Source organism: Octodon degus, unplaced genomic scaffold, assembly GCF_000260255.1.
Source record: "Octodon degus isolate 3935 unplaced genomic scaffold, OctDeg1.0 scaffold00040, whole genome shotgun sequence".
In the NCBI taxonomy this organism is placed as follows: domain Eukaryota; kingdom Metazoa; phylum Chordata; class Mammalia; order Rodentia; family Octodontidae; genus Octodon; species Octodon degus.
The window spans coordinates 5,462,066-5,478,136 of record NW_004524616.1 but is presented as its reverse complement, the minus strand read 5'-3'; the positions used below and the strand labels follow the sequence as shown (position 1 = coordinate 5,478,136).

Here is a 16,071-nt window from a genome sequence, read left to right as displayed (position 1 = left end):
ATTAGTGCCAGCAGCTTGGAGATTAGTAACATCCGTGTGCATGACGGTCCTTACCAGCTAGGAATTTCCAAGTGGCAGGGCCCGTGTGCCTGGCACATGAGGTGCCCAATGAATACCAATGCTGGAAAGAAAAACATCAACTGCACGTATCTGAAAATTCAAAGGCTGATGCACCTTTTGATGATTCCACTCACAAACAGCCTCACAGACTTACTCTAACAATGTCCTGTTTTGATCTTTTAAGTGTATTTTAAAGGCGACCTTGTTGCAGGCCTGCAGATCAGGAAGGGAAGGGAGAGGGTGATTTATACTTCTTAAACATTTTTCTTTAATGCTATGTATAATGATTTTTATACATTTTTAAAAAGAGGGGAAAAAAAAGAGGGAACAGTTTATTCTTGAAGCTGCATCCAAGACATTCACTCTCTGTCTTAAACATCTGTCCAGCTGTGAGCTCTGCTTGGTGCAGAGACAGTCTCTGCCTGACATGGGGACAGCCTGACAGGGTAGGACCCTCGGGGTCTCTACCCTTTCCCCCTTGTAACCAGCCCCTCCATCCACAGGCCTCCCTGCCAGTGCTAGCAAGTGGACATGGCTCTGCAAGTCAGAGAACCCTCACCAGAGCCTCTCCTCAGGCCCAGGCCAGTGGCTTTTTATCAGCACCCAGCCTGGGGAGGGTGGGTGAGCTACAATGGGCAGGAGGAGGTGAGGCTGCAGGAAGGGGGGTGCCTGTCACACCTGCAGGTGGCCCATCTTCGCTCAGCAGTACCCCCTCTCCAGACTCTAGCTGCTCCCTTCAGCAGCTCCCACTTCACCCAGCGAGCCTCGGGCCCTAAAGCCTTGTCCTGAGCCTTGATTCAACCCTCTGGGGCTTGCAGTTTCCCCTGAGGTTGAGACTCCCACCCTGGGTTCCCTTATCCTCCTGAGGCTTAGAACATAGGAGCCCAAAGAGGTCTTTAGCCAAAACGACCTCAGACAGAGGGGTAAGGGGATGCAGGGAGGGGTGGGTGACTCATCCTTGTCCATGGTGACAAAGGCAGGGCTGGGGCTAAGACCAGGCCTATGTCATGAACCCCATGGGAAGCTCTGTCCCCAGCACCAGTGTGCCCAGGTCCTCTGAGTCTATGACTGGGAGGGACTAGGGCAGAAACTCCTCCTTGACAGGCATTGGGGAGGAAGCACCCAGCAGGCCAGCAGTACTGGGGCCCAGGCCCCCCAGGGGCGGCCCGGCTGAGGTGGGGGTGCCATCCAGGGTGTCCAGTGCCGGTGGTAGCTGCGGGGGTGGCTGCTGTTGCTGCTGTTGCTTCTTTTTGTTCACTTTGCGCTCCTTGGCTCGACGGTTCTGGAACCAGATCTTTACCTGCAGGACCATCAAGCAGAGATGTAGAGGGGTGGTGACAGCCAGGGGGATGGGGGACCTCTGTGCTCATCTTCCTCAGGTGGCCCTGATGGTCACCCAGACCTCCTAGGTCTTGAACATGTCCTCCCCACCAGAACTTGCTCCCCAACCCTATCTCCCTTCTAGTAAGCCTCCCCTCCCCTTCTCTGTTCCCCTCTCTCTGAGTCTAAACAGCATTGACCGTGGCTGGCCATAGACTATGGCCAGTTGGATGCAGAAGCATAGATTTCTTTTTTCTTTGTTCTCTTTTTAGGATCATAGATTTCATTGAGGGGGCTGGCAGCAGCTCAGGGTCCGCCATGTTAGCCATGGCCTGGAGACGCAACCTCTGTGCTACCTCTGTAAACCTCACACACCTGTCGTTCAGTGAGCCCCAGGTTGGCGGCCAGCTCTGATTTCCGCCTGATGGTGATATAGCGGCTATAGTGGAACTCCTTCTCCAGCTCCAAGCGCTGGTGATCTGTGTAGACCACACGGTATTTGTCCTTGGTCCGAGTCTTACCTGAGAAACAGAGGGGCCGGGAGGAAAGGTGAGGCTGCGGGGGTGGGGGAGGGATGTCCACCAAAGGACCAGGAGGGGTCCCTGAGAGGAGGCTGCTGAAGGCACAGGGACTTCACCCAGTTCTCCTGACCCTCAGTTCTGATCACCAGCTGCTCCAGCCTAAAACCAGCAATCACCAGCTGTGGTGGCACAGCACACTCTGGGGGAGATGGTGAGACAGCGCGGGGACACCCTGATGGCTCAACCAGATGTTTGGGGTAGGAACTGCATAATTTAATAAGGGCCCCAGGTGGTTCTGATCCACAGGTCCACAGGTGAGCGATGAAGGCAAGCAAGGGCGCATGGAGACTAAGGAGAGGTCAGAACCCAGCAGGCCATCAGTGCTGGGTGGGGAGCAGAAATAGGAGGACCTGGTGCCCGGCCTCGAGCTGGGGCTGCACGAGGGGCTCGGATGGTCTGCCGGGTGCTCCCCACTGTCTGTGTCCAGCATGGTGCTGTGGCTCTGGCCACACCCTAGACTCACTGAGCGCATGCTGTAAGCCACACTCTAGGGCAGGCAGTGAGCTCTGCGTTTAGGGCAGGAAGACAGACAAAAAGCAGGGATGGAAAATACTTCATGTGTTAATTGATAAGTATTTCAGAATAAAGGAAGTATTTCTGAGAGAGAGGACTGGGAATTTCCAACAGAGAAAGGTTGTAGCAGAACAATGCTAACTGCATGTGCCTGTAGGCAAGCTACTTAGGCGGCTGAGACAGGAGGGTCGCTTAAGCACAGGGGTTCAAGGCCAGTCTAGCAACTTTGGCAAAACACTATTTCAAAATGAAATGGAATAAACAAAAAACTCCCTGAAATGATACACTTTATTAAATAGAGTTGCCCATGAAGGATTTACTGAGAAGGACAAACTGAGCAAAGATCTAAGAGAGGAGAGGGGAAATGGGGTCTAGGGGTGTTGGGGGCCTTCTGCCACATGACAGGGTGGAAGCTGGGGGCAGGGGCGAGGGAGGCTAGGGTGCAGGAGTCCTCAAGCAGGAGACTCTAAGAGGGTGTTTTACTGCCTGGGATGGAGCCACTGTGGGGCATGAGCAGAGGTGACTCGAGGTCCTGTGTGGGCTTTCACCTCCTCTGGCTGCAGCTCAGAGAGGCAGACAGGGCAGAGAGACCAACAATAACCCAGAGACAGGGCGGCCAGCCTGGCTGCCAGACAGGGCTCGGCCTAGGGCCAGGAGTTGGACTTGAGGACCGTCTGGGTTAACATCAGGCTTTGGGGGCTGGATTGGAGCTGTGTCTGGGGAGAATATTAAGAGTCATGCTTTGCCTGGGCTGGCTGGGGAGGGGGTGGCTAAGCACCAGTTTCCTTTACAAGAAGCTGAACACATGGCTATAAATAGGAGGCACATGCCGGCACATGTGTCCACCAGGACATGGCGGATCTCAGAATAACCACAGACCCGCTGCCTGTCCATCGTGTGACCCTGCAGTACCCAGCCTTTACCTCCCTGAGTTGTACACAGGCTGGCCTTGCCTGGCCGTCAGTGCCCCTTACTGACCACTTCCGCCCTGCTCTTTCACCAAGCCCACGCAGCTTGGCAGGCCAGCCATTGGGCTCCTCGTAGCCAAATGGCTCTGTGGAGAACAGGAGACAGCAGATGTTCCTGGGCGGCTTTTCCCTGGGTTTTCTGCCAGAGCAGCAGAACTATACTGGACGCTTCCATGGCCATTGACCTCAGGCCCCTGTCTGACAGCATGGACAGCCCCTTCCCTGGGCCAGGCCTGGCCCCAGGAGAGGGCCAAGGGCGTGGCTGCTGAGGCCATGGCTCCAGCTGGGGCCCCCTCCTTGGCCTAGAAAATTCAACATTGGCTCAAAAATCAGTTCTGCTTAACGCCTCATCCACCAGTCTAGCAGGCCTCTCAGTTCTCATATTGCCGGATTCCCTGGGCTAGGCAGGGCCTGGGAATATTGCTTCCTTCCATATTTCAGGTAAAGAGAGTGTGGTTGAGGATGTTCGCAGGTAGTGGCCTGCTGAGGCCCTTTAGTTCGACCTGTGGAGTCAGGGTCCTTGAAGGCTGGGATGGACAGACTTGACCCAGGCCATATCCTGAGGTGCAGAGTGCTCAGCACCCTCCAGTGTATCTGGGGACCACTGAGCCTGCCATGAGCGCCCCCAGCACTGGCAACACTCCCATCCTAGGAGGGGTCAGAGCACCACAGGGGCCTACAAAACAGGACTGCCAGGGGCCAGGGTCTGTAAAACACCCAGGGTATGCATGGTCACTCCCAAAGGAGATGGGCGAAGGAGGGCCCTTGCCCATTTGGCCTCAGTACGGATGATCACAGCCTTGGTCTTTCCCAGCTCTCCCTCTTGCTTTCTGACAAGCAGCCGGGGTGCGTTACAGGGAGGAAGGGAGGGAGGAAAGGCCTGGAAAGCAGCTCTTGCTGAAGGCTGTCCCACCTGGTGGTGGGCTTGATCCAAGACGCAGACTCCAAGTCTTCCCCCAGATGGAGGGCAGAACGGGATGAGAGGATGACAGAGCGCTGGCAGCAAGGCTCCCAGCAGAGACTGGCCCAGCTGGAGAGGGGTTGGGGCTCAGCAGCCCATTTGGCCACCTATCTCATTGAGCTGCCCAAAGCCTCAACTTCATTGCTAAGCAAACAGTTTTGCCAAAGAACCAAATGTCTGCGTCTCCTGTGGCCCAGACACCAGGGAATCCCGCATGCTGTCCAGGGAACGAATGATGGTTAGAGCATCGTCCTGGGAGCCAGGCAGGTGGAACACAGCTTCATTTCTCAGGCACACAGCCCAGGACTACTGGTCCCCCTTCCAGGAAGGGATTCCACAGAGAATGGCCTATAGCGGTGGCCATTTCTAATTGCACAGAAAACACTGCACGCGCACAAGTAGGAAACCTGTTGGACAAGATGTGGGACTTGAAGGTGGACAGCAGTTTGGCAGGCATGAAAAGGGAATCAAGCAATTCTGAGTGTACATTAGGGAGCAATTTCTAAGATAGGAGAAAAAGCAAGACACAGAATTGTGTGTCCCGGGGGTCTTTTGTATGAAGATGAAGGAGACGGAGACACACACACACCCCACACACCTCACACATACATTTTTGTGCACCTGCCTACTTCTTTTGAAAGGATACAGAGGTAGCCAATAACAGGAACTGGAGGAGGAGGCCACTGGTAGAAGGGAGGCTGGGAGCATTTACATTTTTACAGAGTGCAGGTGTGACTTTTTTTTTAAATGATAATCAGGAGTCCTTGGCTCTAGTCTCAGCGTTGTCAGAACTCATGACTGCCCCCAACCACTCTCCTGACTCCCTCCTCTGAACACCTGTGCCACCTCTAGAGCCTGGGGTGGGGGTGGGGCAGTACATGCAAGTGGCAGGGATTGTGGAGGGCCCGGGATGAATGATTTACAGGCCCCTGGGATGCGGAAGTGGGAGGGGAAGTCCAGGCTCCTGGAACTTGTGTCTGACAAGGGGCTGACCACTCCCAGCCTCTGGATGAGTAACCCCTTGGGGGCCGGGGGCCAGGTGTGAGTGGGCAGAGGTGAAGATGGGGAACCCTGGGCCCTTTGAAGCTGAGCACATGGGGAAAGATCAGATCACTCATCCAGTGAGTTGCTTTCTCTCGGCCCTGCCTTTGAGATGCACAGAATGTCCCATCCTGTCACCAGGCTGTCACAGGACACAGTGCATTAATACATGTGCAGTAGAGACCTGGGAAGCCACAGGCCAATGGCATCAAGTACCTGACCAGCAGCCTCAGAGATCCTGGGGAGCATTCTCAAAGCAGATTCTGGCGCCCTAAAATCTGGAGTCAGTGGGGCCGAAATGGGTCCCTGGAAGAGACATGTGGCTAATCTTTCAGGTGGCCCTGCCATATGGGTACCTGAAGAAGCAGATCGCTGGCATTGAAGCCTAGGACTGCCTCTGAGCATCATTTTCTGAATCTGTAAAATGAGGTGATTATTATTCTAATAATAACCAACATGTCACATATATCACTCAAGAGCCCATGGGTTGTGTAACTGATAGATCCCTACTTTACAGATGAGAAAACAGAGGATCAGCGAGGAACACACATCAAGGAGGTGGGATTCAAAGCTGGGTCCATCTAGCCACAGAAATAGCACACATAACACTAGAACCTATCACAAGACAGAAGGTCTTTCCTAATTACCTCCACCACTCAGGTGTCCAGGGGACAGCTCCAGATGAGAGGGCAGTGCTAGCCCAGGACCTGGCATGTAGCAGGTGCACGGGGAGGGATAGATCCTCCTCGTGTCTAACAGTGGAAGGACGGCCCCTGGCAGAAATGCTGGAAATAGATATGTGCAATGGCTGGTGCGTTGGATGAAGCCATTTATTTATAAGGTCCCTCCCAACTCGGACACGCGAAGCTCCCAATGTTTGTTGATTCTCTAATTGTGTTTGTTATTATTGCTAAAAGAATTCTAAGACTGATTTTCCAGTCTGAGAATCTAGATACCAAGTGGGTCCAGCTGGAGGACAGTGGGCGGGAGCTGTGGTGGCCTGCAGTGGGCCCCCCATGTGCCTCAGCCAGGCAAGGACAGAGCATGGATTCTGCTCCAGAATGGAGTAAGCAGTTTCCAAAAAATCAAAAGACCCTGGGTCACCACTTCCTTTGCCCTCTTGCTGGTGAGTTTGTGGGCCTGAAGGAGGACAAGCTCTGACCCTCAGTATGTGGACCGCAAGCCCAGCCTACAACCCTCTGTGGCCCCCTCCTGGGTGGTCCGGCCCCATGTGGTTGTACATCAAGGCCCCATCCCCAGCACATATGGATGTATGTGCACCCACACCCACCATACATGCCCACACGTTTGTTAGAAATGCACATGGCCAGGCTCTACCACAGGTCTACTGCAGCCTCCTCTCCCTCCTATCTTTAACAAGTTCTAGCGAGTTGGCAGATCCCAGTCCAGTCCTGTGCCATCCCTGTGGCCTTGAGGAAGTCTTTCTGCTCTAGGCCTCAGTTTCTTTTGTGTAGCCGCCACCTGCAGGGAGGCCACATCTGTGCATCTGTGGTACCAGCCTGGCGTGACAAAGAGAAGGGACCTTTGCTGGGAGAGAGGTTTGAGGAAGACACAGAACCCTACTCCAAAGAAGTTTCCCTTCCTCCAGGACAGAAAGATAGTGAGGCCACTTGCTGAGTGTGGTTGTGGAGCCCCATGTTCCAAGAAGAATGGGAAAGGCAGGACTCTGGGAGCCCTCTGGGGACCGGCCTTCCCTGCCTGTCCTAGGAGACTGAGTCTCTTCTGGTCAAAGCTCTTCTAGTGGAGATGAAGGACAGGGCCCTGGTAAATGTGCTGGCTTTGAGAGGAAGCTCTAGTTACTTGTCCTAGCCCTTCTAATTCAGGTGGGACTTTAGCCAGCCCTTGCCCCTGTCAGGGCCTCAACATCCTCATCTGAGGAAGGGAGAAGCTCAGCCCCAGCTAGGGTCCTCAGTGAAAACTTGAAGGGAAAGAAAGGGATGGAGTGAACCTCAAGTGGTGGGCATCTTTAATATATTTGATGAGGAGGAAAGAATTAAAAATCTGTTGAGCATACAAATGAGTTTAATATCAAAGCACAGGTCATGCTATTCAGATTTAGACAAGTGAGATGACTGCCAACATGGCAGGGTACAGGAATTCTGATGTAGTGCTGCTCCACCAGCTACCGAGAGGTTAGAGAAGGCCAAGTGCACGAGTTTCCAGGCCTTTCCTGAGGTCAGAGAGCTGGAGCATGACCAGCCAAAGGACCAGACTGGTGTCTTCATTCTCTAGGCTTTCCTCCCCCTGCCTTCATCCAGAATGGATGCAATGGTGTTTGTAAAATAGCTATGGACACAGGAAGCAGAACTGAGCTATTTGCAGAAGGGAATGTTGGAAGGATCCCTTAGGAGAGGGTGGAATGTCGCCTGATGGGAACTTCAGGGCAAAACACACTGGCCTGGGAGTAGGGGGGCTCCAGCTGGGTCAACAGCTGGAGTGTAACTTCCGACTTGGGACTATCTCCCCATGAGCACCACTGTCCAGATGAATCTTTCTCGGCAGCTCTGACCCCACCAGCTCCATGACGCACCAGGGTCTTTCTGGGGCCATGTGGTTTCCTGCTAGTCCCCAAACTGGATGCCTGTCCTGGCTGAGTGAGCAACTCCGGCTGCTGACTCAGGGCTCCTCGCTCAAGCCGTGATAGAAGGCTATGGGTGGGGGGAGCCCTGCAACCTTGACCGAGCGTCCCTTCCCACTGACCACCTCTGCCTCAAGCACTGCCCTAGCTCCTCCTCCTCCTCCTCCTCCTCCTCCTCCTCCTTCCTCTTCTTCTTCTTCTTCTTCTTCTTCTTCTTCTTCTTCTTCTTCTTCTTCTTCAGAACCGGGGCTTGAACTCAGACCCTTGTACTTGCTAGGGAAGCGCTTATGCTACTAAGCCATCTCCCCAGCCCCAAAGAAGAGCACCCTAGCTTCTTCATTGAGGCCCACAGTCTGACCTGGTTTGGGGAGGCAGCCAGGCAAGGGACTTTAGCGTCAGATGGATGTGGAGGTGCTAACCCAGGCTGCCCCATGCCAGCCAGTGGGCTGCTCCCATCCCCAGGTTACTTATCTGTAAAATGAAGGCACAAATGCTTCTTCCTTTCTGGTAGTGGAGGCCAAGTTTGACAGGGCACTTATTACTACAATTGTCTGTAACAGTGATGAGGATGAGAAAGGTACAACAGACACAGAGGAGCAAGACAGGAAGAAAGATTTCTCAATGGGTGGCAGAGTTCACGCAGAGTAGCTAGTCTTTCTGGGCCCACTCAGGGATTTCTCTGTGCTATTCGATTGGCCACCACTAGCCACAGGTGGCGATTGCCATTGAAATGTAAAATTCTGCTTCTTAACTGCATTAACCATATTCTACATGTTTAACAGTCACTTACACTGGGGGCTGGATGCCTGGACACTTTAGCTCTTGAACAGAAAGTCCTGTTGGATGGCACTGCTGGATCCAGCTCCAACTAAGGAGTACAACTAAGGTAGAACTTGGGCTCACAGCCACCACCCATTCATGTCCATTCCAAGGCTTCCTACACACCTCAGCCCAGCCCAGCCTTTCCAAGATGCACAAACAGCAATCGCATCCTTCAGTCATCTCCTAGGCCAGACAGCTTGAGGCCTCCCTGGCCTGGTTCCAGCAACCCGCACCCCACACCCTGCATGTCCCAGTCCTCCTCTAGTCTGGAAGTGAAGCCCTTGCTGCTCCACTGCAGACTGGGAGCCCGGAATCTCATCTTTGGGATTGGGATCCAGGAGGGTTCAGCACTCCAGCCCCATCCTCCTTCTGGCTGGCCACATGACCTCAGCAAATGCTCCCCCCTCCCCCAGGCCTTGGCTCCTGTGTGCTTGGTGAGGACAGGACCGTGCTGTTTTCTGATGTCTGGCATGAGTGAGTACTCAATGAAGCTTTGTGGAGTATATAAAAGAAATTCATCTCCCTCATCTCAGTAAGGAGCCCCAATCTTCAAGCCACTTGGGCCAAAGACCTTAGTGGCACCTCTGAGGATTGTCCCCTTCGCTCCCTGTATCCAGTCTGTCAGCCTCCAAAACAGTCCACCTGTCCACTGCTGCCTCAATTCAGCCCAGATGGTAGGCCAAGGAGAAAAGCGCCATCAGGGGCCAGAAGTCCTGCCTTTAAAAAACTACTACACTCTCAGTAAACACCAGCCCGTGTTACTATAATCACAGCAGATGCATAATACTTATTTGCTATCCTTTTCCAGGGTGGGCAGATTACAAACCAACATCCAAAGGAAATAATCACTCATTGTGATCAATGGTATAAAATGAACAAGAAGCTGTGAGCCTGGCTAAGTAGGGGGCAGGGGAATCCTCCTTACTTGGCTTGGGGGAGATCTCCTGGGTAGGGGCACCACTCATGCTATGGCCCAAGGGCCTAGAAAGAAGGTGTTGGAATGGGGAAGAATATTCCAAGAATGGGGAAACAACATATGCAAAGGCCCTGGGGCAGGGAAAGGCTGCCTAAGGGACAAAGTGCTAACTCCCTGAGGGTAGACCCTGTCTGGCTTGGCCACCCATAATTCCCAATACCCAGAAAAACCTTTAGCAAAGAAGTGAGAATTACTGTTTGCTTTCTTGGATGGAGGATGAATGGATGGATGGATGGATGGATGGATGGATGGATGGATGGATGGGAGAGGCACAAGATGGGGGAGGCAGCAGAGCCTCCAGCAGATTTGGGTTGGATTTCAAGGGCAATGGGAAGGTGCTGGAGGGCGATGTGTACAGTAGAGAGCAGCAGCCCCTTGGCGCTCCCTCTCCCTGCTGGTACAGGAATCTGTGCAGGTGACAGTGTGGCCTACTAACACGGTGTCTACCCTGACTCCAGAGGAAAATGCTGCTTGCGAAACCCAGGAGCTCCCTGACAGAAACCTGGGAGGCCAGCCTATGAGAGCATGTCCTACTGACAAGCTGGACGTTGCTGCTAGGAATGGTGTCTGGGCCTTCACAGCGACGCCTGGAGCTCCAAGCAGCACTATCTGCTAAAGAGGAGGGGGGAGGGGACATCCAACCAAAAAAAGCCTCCTGCCACCTTCTAACTGGGTCAGTCCCTTCCTAGCTACATCTGAGAGCCGAGGTGTCAAACGGAGCTTCTGCTTGAGAATCAGCTTTGCACCGCGGGCTCCCTGCTGGGCAGTGCTCCCTGCCTCTCACAACTCACACCTGCCTGGCCTCCTTTCCCGCCTGCCCTGGGACGCACAGTGCGAGGGCTCTCGGGCTTTGCTCTGGGCTGCGGCCTCTCGGCAGGCCCCCTGTTGCTAACCCTAGCTGTGTGAGTGTGGGGAGGGCGCTCTACCTCTCTGAGCCTCATCAACGACACCTGCAAAATGAGTCTCATAATAGAACTTTCACACTTCCAGGGGTTGTTGGGAGATTAAAATGAGGCCACTTGCACAAAGTTCTTGGCCCAGTGCCTACCTACATGTGGTAATCCCACAGCCAGTGGCAGTTATTAGCTTTATGGTGAGCTCCTACTGTGTGCAGGGCAGGGAGGGGCTGGAGCTGATGAGGTCTGGTCTGTAAGGGAGGAGCCAGGCAGTGTTGCTTGCTGATAAGACAAGAGGCTGGTTCACTGCTCGGAGTGGTGGGAGAGTCCAAGAGTGCTTCCTGCAGGAGGAGGCCTCGGGGAAGGAGGCCTCAGGGAAGGAGCAGCACTGGAACTGAAGCGCAGATCTGAGAGGGAAGGGACAGTGGTGAGGACTGAGGGACACACCAGGGCGGCAGGAAGTGAGAGGTGTACCTGATGCTGGGTGCCAGGCTGTTGGAAAGCGCCGTGGCTTCAAGGTGTATTCTATCAGTATCCTGATGTTATGATGGAAGAAAACCGGCTTCAGAGAAAGGATCCAAGCTAGAGTTCTAGACAAGTCAGCAGGACAGTATCTTGGGGCCAGTGCTCAAGAGGGCAGTGGGGAGCCAGAAATTGCTCTTGAGCAGGGGAACACCTTGACAAGGTAAGTCTGTCAGGGGTGCAGAAGGCAGCCAGAGCATCACTGAGAGGCTGAAGGTGAGAGGACACATTAATGGCTGTGGCGATGGACTAAGAGAGAGGGTCTCGAACTTGTGGGGGGTCCTCTTCTCCACACACCCCAGTTTCTCCACCTGAAAGCTGAAGGAGTTGGAGTAGGGTGTTTCAAGAGTTCTGTTATCTGAGAGCGCCTCTCTGGTCCTGTGACCTCAGCCATCCCAGCAGGCTACTATCCCAGGTCCCACTGCTTACTCACACAGCATGGGTTGTGCTAGGCAGGATGGGCACAGCCTCTTCAACAGAGCACTGGTGTTTACAGATACATAAGCAGGCAGAACTGCAGGACCTGTGGACATCTCCTATCCTGCTCACTCAAATGAGGCTGATCTCTCGGACCCGATCTTTTCCTTATGGGCTGCAGCCTCTCCCTCATGGTCCCCATTTCCACCAACCCCGGCTAAGGAGCCCAGCTCCTTTCTCCCATGTCAGCAGACAACTCCCATAGGGACTCAGGAGACCATCCAAGTGGGGGCGAGGGCAGCCAGGTTCCTACCACTGGCCCGGACTCCTGTGGGTCCAACACCTTGGTAGCGACTCCAGAAATCCATACTGAAGCCCAAATCTTGCCTCTCCCTGTTCTCTCAAGAGATGGTTTCGGTTCCACACAGTCCTTGCTCATTTGTGCAACAAAAAGCATGCCACCTACTAAATGTCACACACGGAGGCAGGTGCCTGGGTTCAACAGTGTGTCAACAGACAGGGCTCTGGTCCTCTTAGGGACTGTAAGCATACCGACAAGGAAGGTGAGCAATCCAGAGCCTGAGCCAGGGCTCCCCAACATCCTCACTGGGCATGGGCAGTCTGCTTTGGCAACTTTGGGGGAGGTGACTGCGGAGCTAAGTAAGACCTAAAGGGGGAGACAACCCAAAGATGCAAAGAATCAGAAGGAAGAGCCTTTCTGGAAGAATGGAACAGCAGGTGCAAAGACCCTTTTAGTCCTGAGGGACTAGAAGCTCGAGTGGCCAGGTTGAGAGCAGGCCTCTGTGGCCCTCAGGAAATGGCGCGAGCTCTCCCAGGGCACCTGACATCTCTGCCTGCCCAGCCTCCATTTGATGAAGCTGGCATAGTCTTGAACATCTCTAGAGTGGCCTCCTATATGTATGTTGCTCTCTAACCATCCAGTGAGGACATTTTAAAATGCTAGGGGCTCAGAAGGAAGGGCTGGCAGGTTAAACAGGGTCACAGGCTGAAGACCTGGGCCCAGTGTTGTTGGGGGAAAGAGGGCATGACCATTAGTGTTGCTTCCTAGCTGTCCCCCACACAGCGTCACTCAACAAGTAACTCTGGAAATGTATACCTTCACTAGCCAGAGGGAGAAATGGAGACCAATGAGGAAGGAGAGTCATCTTTTCTCAGGGAAAGTCTGTGACTGGATCCCAGCTCTGTCCTTGTTTCTGGAGCAGGGGTGAGAGTCACATGCCCTGAACAGAAATGGTGGGGGCAGCTTCCAGCTCCTCCCTGCAGGACAGACTAACCTGGCTCTTAGGCAGCCTTTCCTGCAGTCCCAGGACCCCAGGTTGCCCACAGCTCTTCCCTCTTCTCTCTGATAGAAGAAACAAATCCTTCTGTCTCTGGGCAGCCACATTCTCCCACCTGCCTCCAGACCACAGCAGTAGAGCTGGCCTCCACAGCTCCTGTGCACAGACACTGTGTAGGTCGCTTGTCTGGGCCGGAAGTTCCTGCAGGCTCTCTCCTGTCCTCAGATCCCCACAGACCCATTCCTTCTGACACACACAGGTCTAAGTCCCCACGCATGGGGAACTCCCCCATCCATCTCATGTCACCTGATCACTGGGAAGCAGCAAGTGAGAAACAAAAGATGGACCTCGTCCTGTAGACAGCGCCAGTCACAGGCCTGAAGAACACCAGACAGGCCCCCACATTAGACTACATGCCCTTTGCGCAACCTAACATGGGGATCGTACTCCAGGAGCCATGGACAAGCTTCGGGGGGCCCTGGGTTGATGCCTAGTGAGGTATCCATTTTCTCCAGGGAGAGGTCTGTATGTCCCACCTCCTTTTCCAAAAGAGTGTTTTCATAACTCAGACCATGGCCCAAATGCTGCACAACCTTCTTCCCCGCTCATTTCACAGACAGTAAAACTGGGACCCAGAAAAGATGACTTACAGTTCAGAAAAGTGGTTGTGTAGAGCGTGAGAGCACAGGCTTGGTATGCAGTCTGCCTGGGGTCAAATCCCACCCCTAGCTGCTGGCTGTGAGGTCTTGTAAGTATCTAACCACTCTGTGCCCAGTTTCTCCTCTTTGAAGCTGAGGTGACAACAGCACCTAGAGCAGTGCTCTGCGAGTTAGATGCTCCAGCTGCTGTTATTACTTAATCAAGGCCACAGAAGTGAGTGGCCAAGCCTGGGTGCCCACATCTGTCTGAAGGCAAAGAGAGCTCTGGCATCCTGGGGACAGCCACGAAGTGAAGCTTTCAGCTAAGGAGCAAGCCCCCCCCCCCCCCCCCAGCATCTGCTGAGAGGCAGCCTGTGCCTGTGGGAGATGAGGGTGAAGAGGAGAGGAGGTGGGGGAAGTCCCAGGCTTGCTCTCAGCTGGGAGACCAGAAGGAGGGGCTGGACATCAAAGGGTGGGCAGGCCAGCTTCCCGCCCAGCCGGCCAGGTGGCCTTTGTCAGGACAGGCCTGGACACAGTTTAGACAATGGGGTGTCATGTTCACTTTCCGGCCAACAGGAGTCACTACTGAGCCAAGGCAGGCCAGTTACATGACAAAGTGGGGGGGGCATAAAGGTCAGGCCGCCCCTCATTAAAGCCGGGCCTTTGTCTTGCCCCCTCTTCTTCCTTTGAAGAGAGTGGATCAGAGAGGCCTGCCTGGGGGCAGGAGGTTCACAGGCTCAGGAGCCAAACAGTAGCCACCTTCCCAACTGCTCCGCTTCCCCTCCCCCAGGGTCAAGAGTTCAGGGAGGGCCGGGAGGCTAGGTAGGGATCCCCGGCCCGATCTAACCAAGGGGCTCTGGGTCAGCCCCATGAGTACAAACCGAACTCTTCACTGTAAGATGGGGCGCTAAGTCCTGGAAAGGAAAGAACCGGCCCACCTGCAGTCTCGATCGCTCCTCTTGCGGGGAGGTTGCGCCCCTGCTGGAGCCCGGGCACGGTGGAAGAAGCCACCAAGATACCGGGGGCAAGTGCTAGAGTCCTGGCACAGGCTCTGAGGACCTGACTTCTATTTCAGGCCTTGCCGCAAGCCTGGCCATTTCCTCGCTCCACGCGGTCTGTTTCCCTGTCTGTACCGAAAGAGAGTTAGGTCGGGAGACTCAAGGCGACGTAAAGAGATCTGCTGGGTGGGAGCGGTCGAGGGGCCACACTCTGCAATCCGTGCAGGGCTAGGACAGAGGTCAAAATGGACAGCCTGGGCCTCGCCGGGCACCTGCCTGTGCTGGGGACCCTCTGGAGGCGCAGGGCGAGGGAAGGGTCCTTACCGCTGCCACCGCCGCCTCCGGCCGCCACGCTGCGCCGCATCCACTCGTAGGGCGTTCGCCTCTGCGCTCCTGGCGAGGACGGGGCGCCCGGGCCGCCGAGGGGCTGCGCCAGAAGGCCGGGGCCCGGCCCTGGGGGCGCGGACACCGGGCTAAAGTCCGGAGGCGGCCCGAATGCCAGCGGGGCTGGGCTGGCGGCTGGGGCCGCGGGCCCAGGGCCGTAGGCGGCCCACTCGTCTTTGGGCGCGGGGAAGGGCGCACCCCAGGTTGCAGGGGGCGCGGGGCCCGGCTCCACGTGTGTGTAGCCGGCGAAGTCGGGGTACTGCGGGGGCGCAGGGGCCGGGGCCGGGGGGCCATAGGCTTGTGGGCCCAGGCCGAGACTGGCGGGCCTGGCGGGGCCGGGATACACGGGTGAGTCCTTGTCCAGGACATAGCCCACGTACATGGTGGCCGCGGGACCCCCCGCGCATGCTGGGCCTTGGAGCGCCGCGGCCCGCGCCCCGACGACCAGCAACCGCTCACCTGGCCTCCGCCGCGCCGCGCCCGCCCCACCCTGGCCTTTTATAGCTCCGGGCGCCCGCGGCCCCAGCCTGGGCGGGTTTGCATTTCAAAGCTGGGGGAAGCCTCTGGCCTGCGAATCAAAGGGGGAAACCCGTCGGGGGCGAGGGGTTCAAAAGGAGACAAATTGCCTCCCCAAGCGGGAGGTGGACTGGCCAGGGCTCCCGGGGATTGGGGGCGCGGAGGCGCGTTCTGGGCGAGGGTCACGGCAGTGCCACGCGTGGGAACCGCCTGAGCCTCGCTGGGACTGGTGGCCCAGGCGCCCCACCTTGCCTGTCGCTGTGGGCACAGACCGTCGACCCCAGCACACAGGTGGCCAGGCATGGGCCCACACCCGTGTTGTGACCGACTGCATATCGACCTACCAGCTTGAGGTGATGGGGGGCAATGTTGACTTCAAACAAGGCCTTGTCTTAAGGTAGGGTGCTCTTTGGGGGTGGACAAAGAGGTCACGACCCCACTAGTCTGCGATGAAAGCGATGGATGTTTCCCCCAAGAAAATGCACATATGCACATACATGAGCCTGAATACTAGTGGGGCTTCCCTTGGGGTGCCAAGAAATTTCTCAAGAGCGTGGGGGC

At 55.4% G+C, this 16,071-nt stretch overlaps 1 protein-coding gene across 1 annotated transcript; it reads right to left on the bottom strand.

The window, feature by feature from the left end:
- Positions 1-1,138: 1,138 nt before the first annotated feature.
- Cdx1 (caudal type homeobox 1) lies at positions 1,139-15,458 on the bottom strand. The gene is made up of 3 exons (XM_004631297.3): positions 14,935-15,458; positions 1,756-1,901; positions 1,139-1,360 (listed from the first exon to the last, which is right to left on the bottom strand). The coding sequence occupies exons 1-3, from the start codon at positions 15,374-15,376 to the stop codon at positions 1,139-1,141; spliced, it is 810 nt and encodes a 269-aa protein (XP_004631354.1). The 5' UTR covers positions 15,377-15,458.
- Between the last annotated feature and the right edge of the window lie 613 nt (positions 15,459-16,071).